The sequence below is a fragment of the Trichomycterus rosablanca genome, chromosome 14 (genome assembly GCF_030014385.1).
Source record: "Trichomycterus rosablanca isolate fTriRos1 chromosome 14, fTriRos1.hap1, whole genome shotgun sequence".
In the NCBI taxonomy this organism is placed as follows: domain Eukaryota; kingdom Metazoa; phylum Chordata; class Actinopteri; order Siluriformes; family Trichomycteridae; genus Trichomycterus; species Trichomycterus rosablanca.
In genome coordinates, this window is record NC_086001.1 from 2,719,547 (window position 1) to 2,736,168 (window position 16,622).

Here is a 16,622-nt window from a genome sequence, read left to right on the forward strand (position 1 = left end):
CCAAACTGAGAAAGTAAAACAAATATGAGATAGAATGCCGCTCAGGTGGCACAGCGGTAAAACATATGTTGGAACCAGAGCTGGGATCTCAAATACATCGCATCGAGGCTTGGCTCTGCCTGCCGGCTAGGCTGAGCGGCCACATGAACGATTGGCCTGTTGTTCATATAGGGGTGGGGTATTAAAAGCCGGATAGGGCCGGCACAGAGATGGGAAAACAGTGCTGTCAGGGTGTGTCTCTCCGTACACAGTGCTGATCTGCACGGCACTCGTCAAAGTGTAGGTGATAAGATGCATACGGCTGCTGCCCACATGTCGGAGGGGGCGTGGGTTAGCTTCGTACTCCTCAATCAGAGCAATTTGGCAATTTGACGCACTAAACGAGAGAAAAAGGGAGAAAATGTATAAACAAAAATAAATATTAAAAAAGTACAAGATAGAACTAAAAGTGTGTATGCTCAATTAATTCTTGTAAGCGCATTAAATTCTAAGATAATCAAAAAATAATAGATAAAAGATCATTATTAATTGTATGTGTATATATATGTTGACACCTGCACAGAGTAATTCCTTGTATATCTGGTATACCGTCTGGCCCATAGTACCTGTGTTGTATCAGTACTAGGTGATGCTGTGTGTTTCACCCCGGTGGGAATCAGACGAGGCTGTGTGATACCGTCTGGCCCATAGTACTAGAAAAGGTGACGCTGTGTGTTCCACCTAATCCGTAGTTTAAGGAATAACAGTAAAGACGTCTGGGACGCCTGTCTAAGTAAGACAGAGATATCACCACGGACGAAATCGCTATATGAGTGTCATTGTGTTGCAGTAGAACTGGAACACTGTACTATTGGTGACGACCGGGAGTATAAGTTACTTTGCTGTCAGTCTGTGGGATAGTCTTAGTATTTAGTACTGTAATTTACCCGTTAATATGTATAATTAATCCCTTATAATAACGTGTATCTCTCTTTTTTTTTTATATATATTTTCCCCCTTTTTCTCCCCCTTTAGCGCATCCAATTGTTCAATTTGCATCGTGCTTCCTCTCTGTCTATGCCGAACCCTGCCCTGACAGAGGAGATCGAAGCTAACCAACATCTCCTCCAAAACACTGGCAGCAGCCGGATGCATCTTTGCCACCCACACATTGATGAGTTTGGCGCCACCTAGCGTTGCATGCAGAGAGACACACCCTAAGGGCACTCTTCCTCATCTCTTGTGTAGGCGCCTCTTAATCAGCCGGCAGAGATCGTAATCGCATTCTGACAGAGAGAGACCCACCCCCTCCGGTCTCCAATACCGCAGGGTAAAAAAGTTTCCATCCAGTTTTATCAGGTTGTAAAACGAGTTATACAGCTACACCTATATGCTGCTGAATTTATCTCATTACGAGAATGCCTGTCATTATCATCATCATCACCACCGTCATCGTCCACATGATTTTTACAGATAAATGCAGAGACTAAAAAAAACAACAAAATTCTGTGTGTTTGTCCAGGAACGAATCAGCAGTGAATCATTTGGATAAACACAACCCAATGAAATTACCAACATAAAAGTATTAAATGCAAAATCACTCCACCAGAATGAGCGCCCAGCCTGAACCAGCTGACTTCAAAGAACTGCGAACAGCTTCAGAGATGCCTGGCATAACTTAACACAGAGTCGGGTGTTATTTCCTGGTTCCTTCCAGGACTGTTTTTGTTTTTTATTTTGGGTTCTGACACCGATCGTGTAGGAGGATCCCTGAATGGTGAAATGATGCTGAGGTGTTGAGGCACCTGATCGCAGTTCCACCATGCTGGTGGCGTCTAATAGTATTAAAAAAACAAGGACAGAAGTGGCTCAGTGGTTAAGGTACTGAACTAGTGATCAGCAGGTTGCTGATTCAAGCCCCACCACTGCTAGGTTGCCACTGTTGGGCCCCTAAAACGAAAGGGCCTGTTGCAACAAACATGCTGTCATTGATTGACAGTGCAGCTAAAACACCTGAAACTCAGTAATTAGGAGGGGTGTCCACACACTTTTGGTCATATGGTGCAGCTTACAAATGCATGTGCTGCTTTGACTAGATTTGTTGAGTCGCTGCTAATCTCTGCTACGCTAAAGTGACAGAACAGGTTCACGCTCGTACCCATCGCACACTTTTAGCAATTCAAGTAAAAAAAGGCATTAAAACAACAAACACGATGGAACAAAGCTGAGTTATTACAAAAATGTTACAGATACCGAAGTCACCAACGTCACAGCTGTCACAGAGCGAGGAAACATGCTGTTTATGTTCTCCTGGTACTAAAAATACGATGGGCACTGAGGTGGCACAGCAGATATACTGTATAATACGCTAATCCACTACTGCTGAGGTCTCACGGTCCAGGGTTTGAATCTCAGTGGTGCTATTAGCCGGTCGAGTGTCTGTATGGACACGATTGGCTAAAGTCAGAGAGGGGGGTGGCACAAACCATTGGGAGGCTGTTTCGACCAAAAACTGTGCCGAGTTTGATTATTATTATTATTTTTATTTTTATTATTCTCATTATTATCTTAGCAACTGCTATTAGCAACTGCTTCATTCCAGTCAGGGTGGCGGTGGTTTGGGTTCCATCGGGAAACACTGAGCGCAAGAGTCGTGAATACTCTAGACAGGGCGCCAATCCATTGCTGGGACTCCGACCGTCCTCCTATCCTTCTCAGATGCCTCAGTCATGTCTGTGTAGATGCCAGGCTGGCCGATAGCACCTCTAAGATATGAAAATTTGTTACAGAAAACATGAAACGTTTCTAACATCAGAGCAAATCTTTGAAGTCTTGTTCTGGTGCCCCAGTGAGACCCCAAAGTGGGATCCATATAAAGGTTGAGGAACTCCAGCGGCCTGTACAGAGCCCTGTCTGTAACCTCACAGAACATCACTAGGATGAACTGGAACATTAGCTGTGAGCCAGACCATCAGTGCCCGACCTCAGGAATAAATTCCCACAGTCTCGTACCCTCTGGGAAAAGTAATTTATTTAAAATGAGTCTGTTTACATGATCTGGTAAAAGTGAGGATCGTTTCCTGTTCGTAACCCTGCCACTGAAAACAGGAGCTCAGGGTTCTAATATGAACCATTTCTAGATGCAACACGTATAACGTCATGTCGACCCACATCGTTAACTATGTTAAAGCGTTTATACAGTCCATTACGATCCATTTAACACCAGTGTTTGTAATGTTCCCACTCCATCCAAACTCATCTGAAATAAAGTTAGACTGAGTCTGAGCTCATTTAGCCTGTAACGTGTATCCGTGCACTCAGACGCCTGACAGACAAAGGCGCTCTGACCAAAGATGATATTCAAGCGTCAATTAATAACTGTAATTTTGTCTACTGATGATTTCTCACACTTTTTGAAAACAAAAGTTATTATTAAAAACACGTTCTGGTTCAGAATAATGATGATTGGTTTGTTCACTTCATAGTGAAATGCGCAGCCAATTTGTTGCAAAGAACCGTCTGAATCTTGAACTGACTACTGTAAATAATAATCCATTAAAAATTAATTTGGAGTTGGAGTAATGTGTAACTCACGACCACAAACTGGAAAAAGACTGTATTATCATTATACAGTATAAACACAATGTTACTGTGTTAAAGCAGAGCAAATTACCACAGTGACGTGTGTTTAAAGTGGCACAAACAGCCCAATAAAAATCGATTAAAATGTTAACGTGTTAATCACTTACCCTACTAAAAACACAATAAATAGAGGCGGGGCAGCTATATTATACTATATAGCTATGTATAGCTCTTCCTCTCTCTCTGAGTTTCAATCTCTTCCTAAAACGTTCTTGTTTACTCAGCATTTTCACTCGTCTTCTTTTGTTTCTGTTTGATCTTGTCTGTGATTATGATTCCTATGTAAAGCATCCTTGGGTACTATGAAAGGCGCTATATAAGTTGAATTTATTTTTATTATTATAAGATTTTGGAGAGTGATATGTGAGAGCTCATGGTCATGTGTCTACATACTTTTGATTAGATCATTTACTGGTGTTAAGAAATATATTTTTTCTAGCTTGTTTCCTTTCCATTCGTTGTGTTCTTTATTTAGAGTATAATTCATACCTTGTTAGTCATAAGAACAATATGCACACATCAGAGGGTGTGGATCCGCTAAGCATGTTCCTTCTTCCTGTTCAAACATCCAGACACGTCGTCTGATGTGGAGTAGATGTTGTTTTTCATTCAGCGCTTAGTCTTCTCCTGTAACAGCTTATAATCTTTCTAGTCCACATCATCCAGGGTCCGAGTCTTGTGTTCATTAAAGCATTTTTGTGATGATCTGGACACACAATGGTCCTGCTGGAAGATCAAATGACCTAGTGGTGCTTTGTGGAGTCCATGACACCATGTACCATAATGAAGAAAAACAGCCCCACAAAATCATGGACCCTCCATCAGACCTGACAGTTTTTGTCAGTGTGGTCATCCTTTTAACACCAAACCCACCTTAAGTCTTCAATGCACTAATCAAGAATAAATTTTCCTGTCACATGGTTCTAGTCAAAGCTAGAGTGAACTCCAGGCGTTTTAATAACCTGTTGAAATGTGGTGGTGTTTAAAGGTTCTTCTGAATCCATTGGTGACCCCAACATGCTGTTTTTGTCTGTAAATCTCTAACACTGATCCCTGTGGACTTCGTTCCATCTCTTAATCATCTCTACGGCAGATGTAGCCTAGTGGTTAAGGTACTGGACTAGTAATTGGAAGGTACCTGGTTCACTGCCAGGTTGCCACTGTTGGGCCCTTGAGCAAGGCCCTTAACCCTCAATTGCTTAGACAGTATACTGTCACAGTACTGTAAGTTGCTTTGGATAAAAGTGTCTGCTAAATGACAAAAATGTAAATGTCTCCATCGTCCACACTGCGTCCAAAAATGTATATATATACACCTTAGTGAAACAGGAAGTCATTAATTACTGCTTGAAAGTTCCTAGACAGCGTCTGTCCGAAAACCCAGTGATCTCTCTACACAGACGCATTTTACGTAATCCTACTCTCCCAACAGTTTGAAAGGCCTGAAGCTAACTGTGTTAGCTTATTAAGCTAAAACTGTGATGAAGTAATAGCTGAAATCGCTGTACAATGTCTAATTAGAATCATCTCTACTGAGGCAGCTGATCAGGTAGGCAGCAAGGCAGCTCACCAGGGTTGTGAAGGTGCCTGATACGATTTTGAACTCTGTTGTGCCACTAATAAAGCCTTCAAATAGGGTGAAATATTTGACCTTAAATTGTTGATAATGATGAATCCACTTGAATAGTTCACAGATTTTAGATGGTTTGGTGACAGTCTTGTAAACATTCTTGAAGGGAACAACTGACGTGGCTTTTAAGTCCCAAAATATTTGTGTAGTTGTTGTAATCATCAGCCCTCAGGAGGTCTCATTACAAATGCTGTTCAAGTATTACATGCTGGAATAGGAATATTAAAACGTAATCATTTCATGGATGTCCCTTCAATTTCACAGGACTTTTGGGTTCTTATTTATCTCCATAATCAAGGGCATGTTAATGTTATAAAAGTTAGTCTGATCATGTTCAGTGACATTTTAACCTAATTATTTTGTAATTTAAAGGGCCCAGGAGCAAAGATGAAGATGCCCCCCCTTATGGTCCTATTAATCCTAATAGGTAAGAAAATCTATTCAATATTAAATATAAACCTCGTTAAAAATCGTTAAGAATGTGTTAACGATGGCCTAAAATACATGTTCCTGTTTGCCAGGACTAATGGGGACATCATCTGATACCAGTGAACACAAAATAATCAAGAGAAGTTTAGACAGCTTGTCCAGCAATGGAGGAGGCCAACAGCCCATCATCCAAAGGATTCCACAGATCTCAGATTCGGGTACTTTCACGATGGCGCTCACTTTAATACCAGCCAATGTCAAAAGCTTACATACACTTATAAAGCATGTGGACTTCCTTCCTAATAATTGGGTTCAAGACTATAAAAAATCAATGATATAAATTATATGATTCTAACTGTTAGAACATCAAGAGATCTTAAAGAAATCTTGGTGCTCAGATCTTCTATTCCAGTGTCATTTGCTGAGATAAGAAGCTCTTCAAATCCAGAGAAGAGAGTCAGTGTGAGCTTCCATTTTATTGTAATAAGAATTGAGCTTAAATAGCTGACGTGTACATGGGAATGTGAGCCTGTGTCTAAGCTTAGTGGAACTCAAATGGTAGAGCACAAAGAGAATTATTTAAGAACATAACCCAGAACCAAGTTAACGGTTAGGGGTGTTGGGGTTGTTAGCATTTGGAGGGGCAACAAAACCTTACTGAAATGAGCACCTCTGAACACAGAGGTCAGAAGAGAAAGGCAAGTTACCAAAAGTTTATGAACACCTTGATATTTTACCCAACTAACTTTGTGGAAACAGTTTACATGACTGTGAGGTCAGGGCTGTTTTGGCAGCAAAAGGGGGACCAAGACAATATTAGGAAGGTGGTCATAATGTTATGCCTGATCAGTGTAGATCGACTGTAGTTTGTTGCTGATCACAGGAGCAAAAGAAAAAAGCAGCCGCTGAACATTTTTAATCAAAAATGTATGTAAAGTTTTGATCTCATGTACAATCTGTCATGTGTTTATAATAAATAGGAATATTATTATTATGAATGTATTAACTGTTCATGATGTGGTTTGTATTTGTCTGTTTTTACAGGAGGTGTTCAGTCCTCGTCAGACTCATTGAATGTAAATATATTTATTTATGATCGTTACACAGTTAAACAGAAATTATAACCTGCTAGTACTGAGTTAGGTTTTATGTATGCAAACTTAAATCTAAGACAGAGTTTTAAATGGATTCAGGGTTTAAAAAGCTTAAAAAAAGATTTGTTTTAGGGTTTAGTGAAAGTGGCTGTCAGGACCAGGGCAGTGTACAGAATGTTAAGATCACACACTGTTTAACTCAAACCTTTCTGTGTATCTACAGAACAACTGGTTAAACTCATGGCCGTCTGAGACCAAAACCGAGGTCAAAATCTTTAGGTACATTTTTTTTATTCTACTTTAGAGAACTACTTTTTTTACTTTTTTAATAATAGTTGTTATTACTGTTATTATTGTTGTTTCTATTATTATTATATTACTATTATTGTTTTTACTATATTACTGTCATTTTTTCCTAATAATATTAATACTACTACTATTTTTATTACTGTTATTACTATTATTATTGTTGTTGTTGTTCGTTATTACAGTAATTCTTCTTGTTCTTCTTCTTTGTATTATTATTATTACATAATAATTATTATTATGAATACTATTATCATTGTTGTTGTTCCTGTTATTACAGTAATTCTTTCTTTTCTTAGTATTATTAGTATTGTATAGTATATATGTTGTTGTGTTATGTTATTTTTTATTATTATCATTATTATTATTACAATTATTATTATTATTATTATTATCATTATTATTATTATTATTATTACAATTATTATTATTATTACTATTATTATTATTACTATTATTACAATTATTATTATTATCATATCATTATTATTATTATTACAATTATTATTATTATTACTATTATTATTATTACAATTATTATTATTATTATAACTATTATTATTATTATTACTATTATTATTACAATTATTATTATTACAATTATTATTATTATATTTGTTGCACATAAAAAAATAAATAAAAACTGCAATCACAGTTACAACTCCTGAAAACTGCTTTCATGGTAAAAATAAAGTTAAATCTCATTTTTAGCTTTATTTAAATAAAATCCATTTGGAAATAATTTAACATAAAATGTTTAAACATGACATATTTATTCGTTTTTCTCTTTGATGTAAATTAGAGTGGGACCACAAGTCATTGTCAGGAGGTACTGGTATCCATCTCTTGTTTTAGGTAAGCATTTTTTAATAACTAAAAAACACATTACACATAAAATCACAGTATAAATATTACACCAAATGTTTTAGGACACTAATCATCTAGGCATGTTTTTTTTCTCATGAAGGAGTCCGAAACAACCCAAAGCCAATCACGGCATCTACAACGGCGACCAGTGAATTTACAGGCAGTACGACTTCCACACCAGTTACACCAGTTAGTTCATCAGAGCCAACAGTCACAGTGATGACGACCACATCAGTACCAATCACCGAAATATCATTAACTACTGTCACCCCCCAGACGCCTACAGGTACGTACCCATCTACTGTAACACCCACTTCACCAGAGTGACACCAAAACCATTATACATGTAATTAACAAAAAAATAAACAAATAATAATATTATCACCAAAATGTCATTTATTTTAAATAATTAATAGAACGTAAAATGTACTTTAAGCCCCAGTGTTGTTACCAAAACATCAAAGCATAAACATCTCCATCCAAACCTAAGCCTATTTATTTTGAGTTGTTTTCCCTCTCTGCCAAAACACCAGCTCTCACTCTTCTGGAAAGTTTCAACAATGAGTGCATTAGTGAAGTTGGACAATGATGGTGTCAGGTCAGCGTGAGGTCAGGTGGAGTTTAAGTCCAGTCAAACTGGACTCGTCTACAAACAAACACAGAAGCACAAAATTCCCTAGAATGTCTCAAAGCATCAATATCAGCCACAGGTCATAATTCCATCTTCACCAGACTTGGTTGGCTTCTAATAAGCCCCATTTCTTAGTATTAGCCAGCCATATGTGTTAATTATCTTTCAGAACTGCTCCAGGGTCTAATGGTGGTGTGGTTTAGGTCACTCTAGCAAACACTTGGTATCTATATGGTGTTCATGACTGCTCTTCCATAAAAATCCCACAATCCACAGAGCTTCAGAGAAAGAGTGCCAGTGCTGGCTTCGCCTCCAGAAGAAATTCAGAACTTAATTTTAGCTTTTGTTGTTGCCAGACTCAATAACAGCACTAATAGTTGACCAGGGCAGCAGGACAGAACTTAAATGAACTGATTTGTTGGAAGGGTGGCATCTTATGACAGTCAAGTCATATTTATTTGTATAGCGCTTTTCACAATAGGCGACAGTGGCGAGGAAAAACCCTCGAGAGGAACCAGACTCAGCAGGGACCTCCGTCCTCCTTGGGTGGCCTGGAGAATATTTGGAATGAATTGGATTTACATGAACCATAAAAGTCAGAGCTCTTCAGTAATAAGAACTGTACAGTCACTGAGAAAATTACATAGCTGTTTGTTCTGATTTTATACCGCTGTTAACAGTGGCTAAATTACCTGAATCCACTCTTGGTCCACATAATTATTTTAATATAGAGCAAAAATAATAAGCACTGGGAGAGGTTAAACCTCAAACAATCATCTGCCTTATCATTTTTAAAAAGAATATAAACACCACTTACCTAAAATTACATAATTAAAGTTCTTGAACTAAAGAACTTATTTAAATCTGGTAGACTGGCCTCAGTTTGTGTTAACGCTTTATGTCATTTTGAATTTCTAGAAATGACAACAACACTGGCTATATTAACAGCTACAACACAAGCTACGACTGAAACATCAGCAACCTCAGCAGTGGATACAGCTACTACTATAACAACCGAACTGCCAACAATGTCACCAGCTTCCACCATAATGAATACAGCTACAACAACCACGTCTCCAACAATGTCACCAGCTTCCACCATAATGAATACAGCTACAACAACCACGTCTCCAACAGTGTCAACTGCTCCAATCGGTAACCCTACAGCAACTCCAAAGCCCCCAATCGGTAATCCTACAGCAACTTCAAAGCCCCCAATCGGTAATCCTACAGCAACTTCAAAGCCCCCAATCGGTAATCCTACAGCAACTACAAAGCCCCCAATCGGTAATCCTACAGCAACTACAAAGGCTCCAATTGTTAATCCTGCAGCAACTACAAAGGCTCCAATTGTTAATCCTGCAGCAACTACAAAGGCTCCTATAGTTAATCCTGCAGCAACTACAAAGCCTCCAATTGTTAATCCTGCAGCAACTACAAAGCCTCCAATTGTTAATCCTGCAGCAACTACAAAGGCTCCAATTGTTAATCCTGCAGCAACTACAAAGGCTCCAATTGTTAATCCTGCAGCAACTACAAAGGCTCCTATAGTTAATCCTGCAGCAACTACAAAGGCTCCTATAGTTAATCCTGCAGCAACTACCAAGGCTCCTATAGTTAATCCTGCAGCAACTACAAAGGCTCCAATTGTTAATCCTGCAGCAACTACAAAGGCTCCTATAGTTAATCCTGCAGCAACTACAAAGGCTCCAATTGTTAATCCTGCAGCAACTACAAAGGCTCCTATAGTTAATCCTGCAGCAACTACCAAGGCTCCTATAGTTAATCCTGCAGCAACTACCAAGGCTCCTATAGTTAATCCTGCAGCAACTACAAAGGCTCCAATTGTTAATCCTGCAGCAACTACCAAGGCTCCAATTGTTAATCCTGCAGCAACTACAAAGGCTCCTATAGTTAATCCTGCAGCAACTACCAAGGCTCCTATAGTTAATCCTGCAGCAACTACCAAGGCTCCTATAGTTAATCCTGCAGCAACTACAAAGGCTCCAATTGTTAATCCTGCAGCAACTACCAAGGCTCCAATTGTTAATCCTGCAGCAACTACAAAGGCTCCTATAGTTAATCCTGCAGCAACTACAAAGGCTCCTATAGTTAATCCTGCAGCAACTACAACTACACCAAAAACTACAAAAGCGACAACTACAACAAAGCCAGTCTTTACAGTCAAACCAATCACAAAACCAGTCATTACAGTCATACCCATCACAAAACCAGTCATTACAGTCATACCCATCACAAAACCAGTCATTACAGTCATACCCATCACTACTGAAAAGCCAGTGTCTCTGCGATTCTCCCTTAACATGACGTTTCAGGACGCCTACGCAGATAACCTATCAGCTGCTTTCCTGTCCTTTGCTAGATGGATTGAAGAACAGGTAAGCCATTTTATTTATAACATAGGCATGACAACCGATCAAGTAAGGGTGATTTATTACATAATCTTTACCTATGCAGTGTTCAAAATCGATTAGAATTCAAGTTTCTTGCAACATCCAAACGTGCAATGTCTGGCAAAACTACACAATTTTGTAAAATGTGGGCCAGTGATAGCTCAGTGGTTAAGGTACTGGACTAGTAAACAGAAGGTTGCTGGTTCAAGCCCCGCCACCACCAAGTTGCCACTGTTGGGTCCCTGAGCAAGGCCCTTAACCCTCAATTGCTCATTGTGTTCCGCTCACTGTGTAAGTCGCTTTGGATAAAAGCGTCTGCTAAATGCTGAAAATGTAAAATGACATACAAATAAAGATGATTAGTTTATTCTCTCGAACAGTGAACTGACAACAATACAAATAAAATTGGAATTTTTGCTGTGCTATCGACAGGCTGGGCGCCCACACAAGCTTAATTAGCCTATGCCTAATTCACACTACACGATTTTTGCCCTATCTAGCATGTTAAATATCTGGATATCAGTCGGGCGACTGGAAGGGGAGGAGTGTAAAAACGTAGGACAGGGGCATAATATAATTTCTATTAGAATACACTGGCACACACACAAGTTCTCGACAAAACACCAATGTTACATTGCAAACAATATTTATTAACCTCCAGCTCACTACAGAACAATCCCTGCTGTATGTGTAGCCAAATCCACTCAGATTCATTTATTTTTCCTACTTGATTTTACGCTGCACATCAGCGCACAAACAACTTTGATCGCTCGCTTATTGTTGCCGTGCATTTTTGGAAGTGGTATCATTAAACCCCTCGTCACTGGGAGACCAGAAAGACTCATCTACGATTGCTCCTGATGATGGATGGTGTAGTGTGAAACCCCCTGTTGCAGATCAGTTGTGTAGTGTGAAATACACACAGACTGAAAAGACTCCCGAGTGCAAGAGATCCAGTCGTGTAGTGTGAACTGTACAGCGATCTGAACAACTTGAAAGTCGTGTAGTGTGAACTTGGGATAAGCCTATAAGGAAGGAAAAAGGTTAAAAATTCATTTCTGCATTACAAATGCGGCCTCTGCTGTCCGGCCGAGGTACCTGCACTAGCACTGGGTCATCTTTAGAGTCGACGTCTCTTTAAATGCAATGCAGCTCTCTCTGAGACTCTATTATGGGCTCTATTTATCCATTCATCCATCATAAACCCAATCATCCATTCAACCATCAATAAACCCAACCATTCATCCATCTATCTATCCATCCATCCATCTATAAACCCAACCATGCATCCATCCATCCATAAACTCAACCATTCATCCATCCATAAACCAAAATAATTCATCCATCCCTCCATCCTTCTATTAACCCAACCATCCATCCACATATCAATCCAAATATTCATCCATCCGTCCATCAACCCATCAAACTATCCATGAATCCATCCAGCCATCTATTTATCCATCTATCCATCCATTCGTCCAACCATCAAACTATCCATGAATCCATCCACCCAGAAGAAATCCAGACAGACACAGCAAGAACATGAAAACTCCACACAGAAAGGATTCCGGCCAGGGAATCGAACCCATGCCTTTTGTTCTCCTTACTCTGCTGCATTAGGCAGTGCTTTGGTTAGCACCTATGCTATTTTTAACCTATAACACTTTCAATTAAAAAACGGTTTCCAGGTTTTTGTTACTTTACCCACCTCTGAAAATGGCGTGTCAACATGTTAACCTTGCTAATAAAATCCTTTTAGCTCTGCCCAGAAAAATAACCTCCTTCTTTCTCTCTTTTTTTTTATTAAGCTTAATATAATATTTCGAACGCAATACAAAAACTTCAAGAGATCCCAAGTCAACAAGCTGAGGTTTGTGCAACATTATAAAATTTTTACCTTATAACATATAAAGAATGTTTTTTTGTTTTTTTTTATAATGAAAAGTGCTAATGTGGTAACAATGTGGCTCTCAACAGTAAAGGATCTGTAGTCGTGTCCTCAACGTTGTTCTTCAATGACACGGTACCTGAAAAATTAAACATCCAAAACACCCTGGAAACCAAGTGGGTGAATACGTCAAGTCCATTAGTAAACGGCAGCATTTTTGTTGGTAAGTCTTTACTCCTTCAACTCTCTGTAAAAGAAAAAGGAAAAGTAAATAATTAAGAAATGTAATATATTTTTCCTTCCTTTTTTCAGACACTAATCCCTCAGCCAGCTTTGCACATACAGTGACCTACTCAGCAACGACTCTCCTCTTCACAACTCTGCTTTTACTATCAACCACTCTTTTCTTCTCGACATAATGTACAGAAAAGCCCAATTCAGGACCAAAAGTCATCATCATTATCATCATAAAAATCAATTTACAGCCTGCAATATTTATTTTATGGACCAATATACATTTTTCTAGGGAACAAGGCATCAAATAATACCGAAAAAAATCACTCCCACATATAAAATATCTTCGAACATCATTGTGTCCAAAAAAAATGTACTTAATAGTTTTTAGCACAGAGTTTAAACCAGACAGTTCAGGATGAGCTGCAACGGCTTCAATTAGGAATGAAGTGCAACTATTATTTGATTATTTTAATGAATCATTCAGCCATTACTGCCAATAACCTACAGTACACACAGGAACCAGTTCAGTCCAAGCTGCAACCTAGAATAAAAAAAAGCTCCTTTTTATACAGACACTATATCAGTGACAATAAAAAGAATGAAATAAATTTAACAGAATAAAAGAATAGTACACTTTGGCATCCATCCCGCTTGCACAGATCTTTTACTTAATCTACTCGAGAGCTTTACCAAGCAGAGGAACACTCTACATTCTTTATATCCCACAACCACTCATCCTGGCACTCAGCCCGAGAGTAGGAGTCGCTGTTTAAGTCTTAAAGAAGTGCCATTTTTTAGAGGTGTATGTTAATGTGTAAGATCTATAGTGCTACTCAAAAAAACTTAAATAACGACTGCTCCAGGGATTCACTCGAGCATTTTCCCCGTATGCTACATGCTATCCCTTAGCAAAATGCACTAAAACCAACCAATAATAAATACAACTGATATTAAACACACTTTCTACAGAGGATTTTAAGAAATATCAGTAGGTTTTGCTATTGAGAATTAACTATTAATTGTGCTCACTTTTTAATCTGCTTCAATGATGCCCAATTATACACAGTTTATCCAGTAATAAACCGTACATGTCGTCTCTTAGTCCCATTTCAATCTGAAAATAAAAACAACCCAAGGGAGCTAAGGTGCAACTAAGTGACTCAAAATAATAAAAAAAAATCCTTACAGCCGTTCACCGTCCATTCACATTTGGATTTTAGCGCCACATTGTCGATTAAGGTCACAAAGTCACTGAAAGACATGCACCAAGGATGTAGCCATGATGTGAAACTTCAGAAGGACCAAATTTCCAGAGATTGGTGTGTATGGGGGGTTTCCTGCCATTCTAAAACATCCCTGCCATATCAACAGCTGGTTGATATCGCATTTTTTACATCAGTATATTGGGAGGGGGCATTTTGGGCATATCTGAATGTTGGGTGGGGACGTGTATGGTTATTGCAACCTTGGTGCCAAGAATAATTTTATAGCAAGTGTTCTTGAGACAGGACGACTGCTGGAAGTTGAAAATGTCTGAATTACAGAACAAGAATGGATTATACAAGGTCAGTCATGAAGGTGATGACCTTCAAAATCCAGATTCTAAAAACTAAACCTGAACTTGTAAGAATTCGTACCCGTTTCCCCCGTCTTAAGCTGCTATACAGGGCAGCACCGCCAACGCTGTGTGTGTGGAGACGTATTAGCTGTTTAAGTCCCGGTTAAATGAAGTGAACGAGTAGTGGCCTCCTCATGTGATGGTCAGCTTTTAAACACTGTAGAATTAAATGCTATCCAAATAGTATTTCTACAGTGAGCCTATTCTTGGAATTACTGATAAGCACAAGTGTAGCAATGAGTATTAGACAATCAGAGTGATCGCATTTTGGGCATTCTGTTTCGGGAGTCTCCAAGCCACTATGTACACCATATGGCCAAAAGTATTTGGACACCTGACCAGGAACTTGGGCCAGTGATAGCTCAGTGGTTAAGGTACTGGACTAGTAAACAGAAGGTTGCCGGTTCAAGCCCCGCCACCACCAAGTTGCCACTGTTGGGTCCCTGAGCAAGGCCCTTAACCCTCAATTGCTCATCGTGTTCAGCTCATTGTGTAAGTCGCTTTGGATAAAAGCGTCTGCTAAATGCTGAAAATGTAAATGTAAAACTTGTCAGACTTGTATTGAAATACAGCGGTACCTTGAAACTCAAAGTCAGTTGGTTCTGGGAGTGGCGTAGTTTAAAAGACGTTGAGTTTTGATGTATTTTTTCCCATAAGGATGTTTGGGAAACCTGTTAATGCGTCCATGGTCCCGTGGAACTGCATATATTTTAGGCTAATGTACAATAATGAGGATGTTTTTGACACTTATACACTGAAAATAACACAAATATAATATATAAACACTGAAATAAAAAGCTGATTCTGATTCTCACAATTTATCAGAAGCTCGAGCTGTAACACAAGTTTAAAAGTGAAACAGTGAGGAAAATTCAGATAAACACAGATACATGTGGAGCTTTCAGACTGGATCTGACGGTTATTCCACAAAAATGCAGATTCGTCTCTTTGACACATGACGTTTTACCGCACCGCTCAAGCCGAGCGCTGAACAAAGCGGCTGTTCACTGTTAATTTGAAGATAAATAAAATTTTAAAACACAAACTGAACACGTTGAGTTTAAGGGAAATGTTGAGTTTAAGAGTACAACTTCCTCTGCGAAGGGCGTCGAGTTTCAAAGATTTTGAGTTTGGGGACGTCGAGTTACAGGATACCGCTGTATCATGACCTCTATGAGATCTTTTCAACTAGAACAGCCACCATTCTTTGGAGAAGGCTTCTCACTAGAACATCAGTGGGAATTTGTGCCTGTTCATTCAAAAGAGCGTTTGTATGGCCGGGCACTGATGCTGGTCAAGAAAATCTCAACTGATCCAGTCCATTCCAAAGCTGTTCAGTCAGGGTTCTGTGCAGGCTGAAGATTTTTCCAACCAAGCTTTAAGAACAGGAAAGGACCTTCCCTAAACCGTCGCTGCCAAGTTGGAAGCGTGTACTTTCTTTTATAGCAGTGATTTATTACACCTGATAGCAAATATTGTAGCTTAGACTCTTGAATTCGATAAGTAGAATGGGTGTCCTAATATTTTTGTCCAAATAGTGAATCATAATAGAGTTATAAATCAATTTGTAGATGTACTTTGTTGACCCAGGCTTGCGTTTAAAATAGAGACATATAGGCTATAGGCCCCGGCATCATCCCTCACCAGATTTGCACCCCTTGACGAGGTGTTCAAGATGAATCTGTATAATGTAACGTGACTCCTATGTTGCACTTTAGTTCTCAGTGACATCATCTCAAAATTATCAAGTATACATTACATTTTTTGATTGTAAGGGTGATTTTAGTGAACATAAGAGTGGTAAAGTTGTATTTATATCTCTGTATTAAGCGTTTTCTCTTGATCAGGGTCAGACTGCGTCCAGAGCCAACCTGAAAACCTCTGGGC

The 16,622-nt window shown here is 39.0% G+C and overlaps 1 protein-coding gene across 1 annotated transcript; it reads left to right on the forward strand.

Moving 5' to 3' along the window:
• Window positions 1–5,777: 5,777 nt before the first annotated feature.
• LOC134327086 (uncharacterized) lies at window positions 5,778–13,364 on the forward strand. Its single transcript, XM_063009168.1, has 9 exons — window positions 5,778–5,898; window positions 6,725–6,756; window positions 6,998–7,053; window positions 7,883–7,935; window positions 8,048–8,233; window positions 9,497–10,977; window positions 12,801–12,862; window positions 12,970–13,103; window positions 13,193–13,364. Exons 1-9 carry the CDS (start codon window positions 5,778–5,780, stop codon window positions 13,297–13,299), a joined length of 2,232 nt encoding a protein of 743 aa, XP_062865238.1. The 3' UTR covers window positions 13,300–13,364.
• The last annotated feature ends 3,258 nt before the right edge of the window (window positions 13,365–16,622 follow it).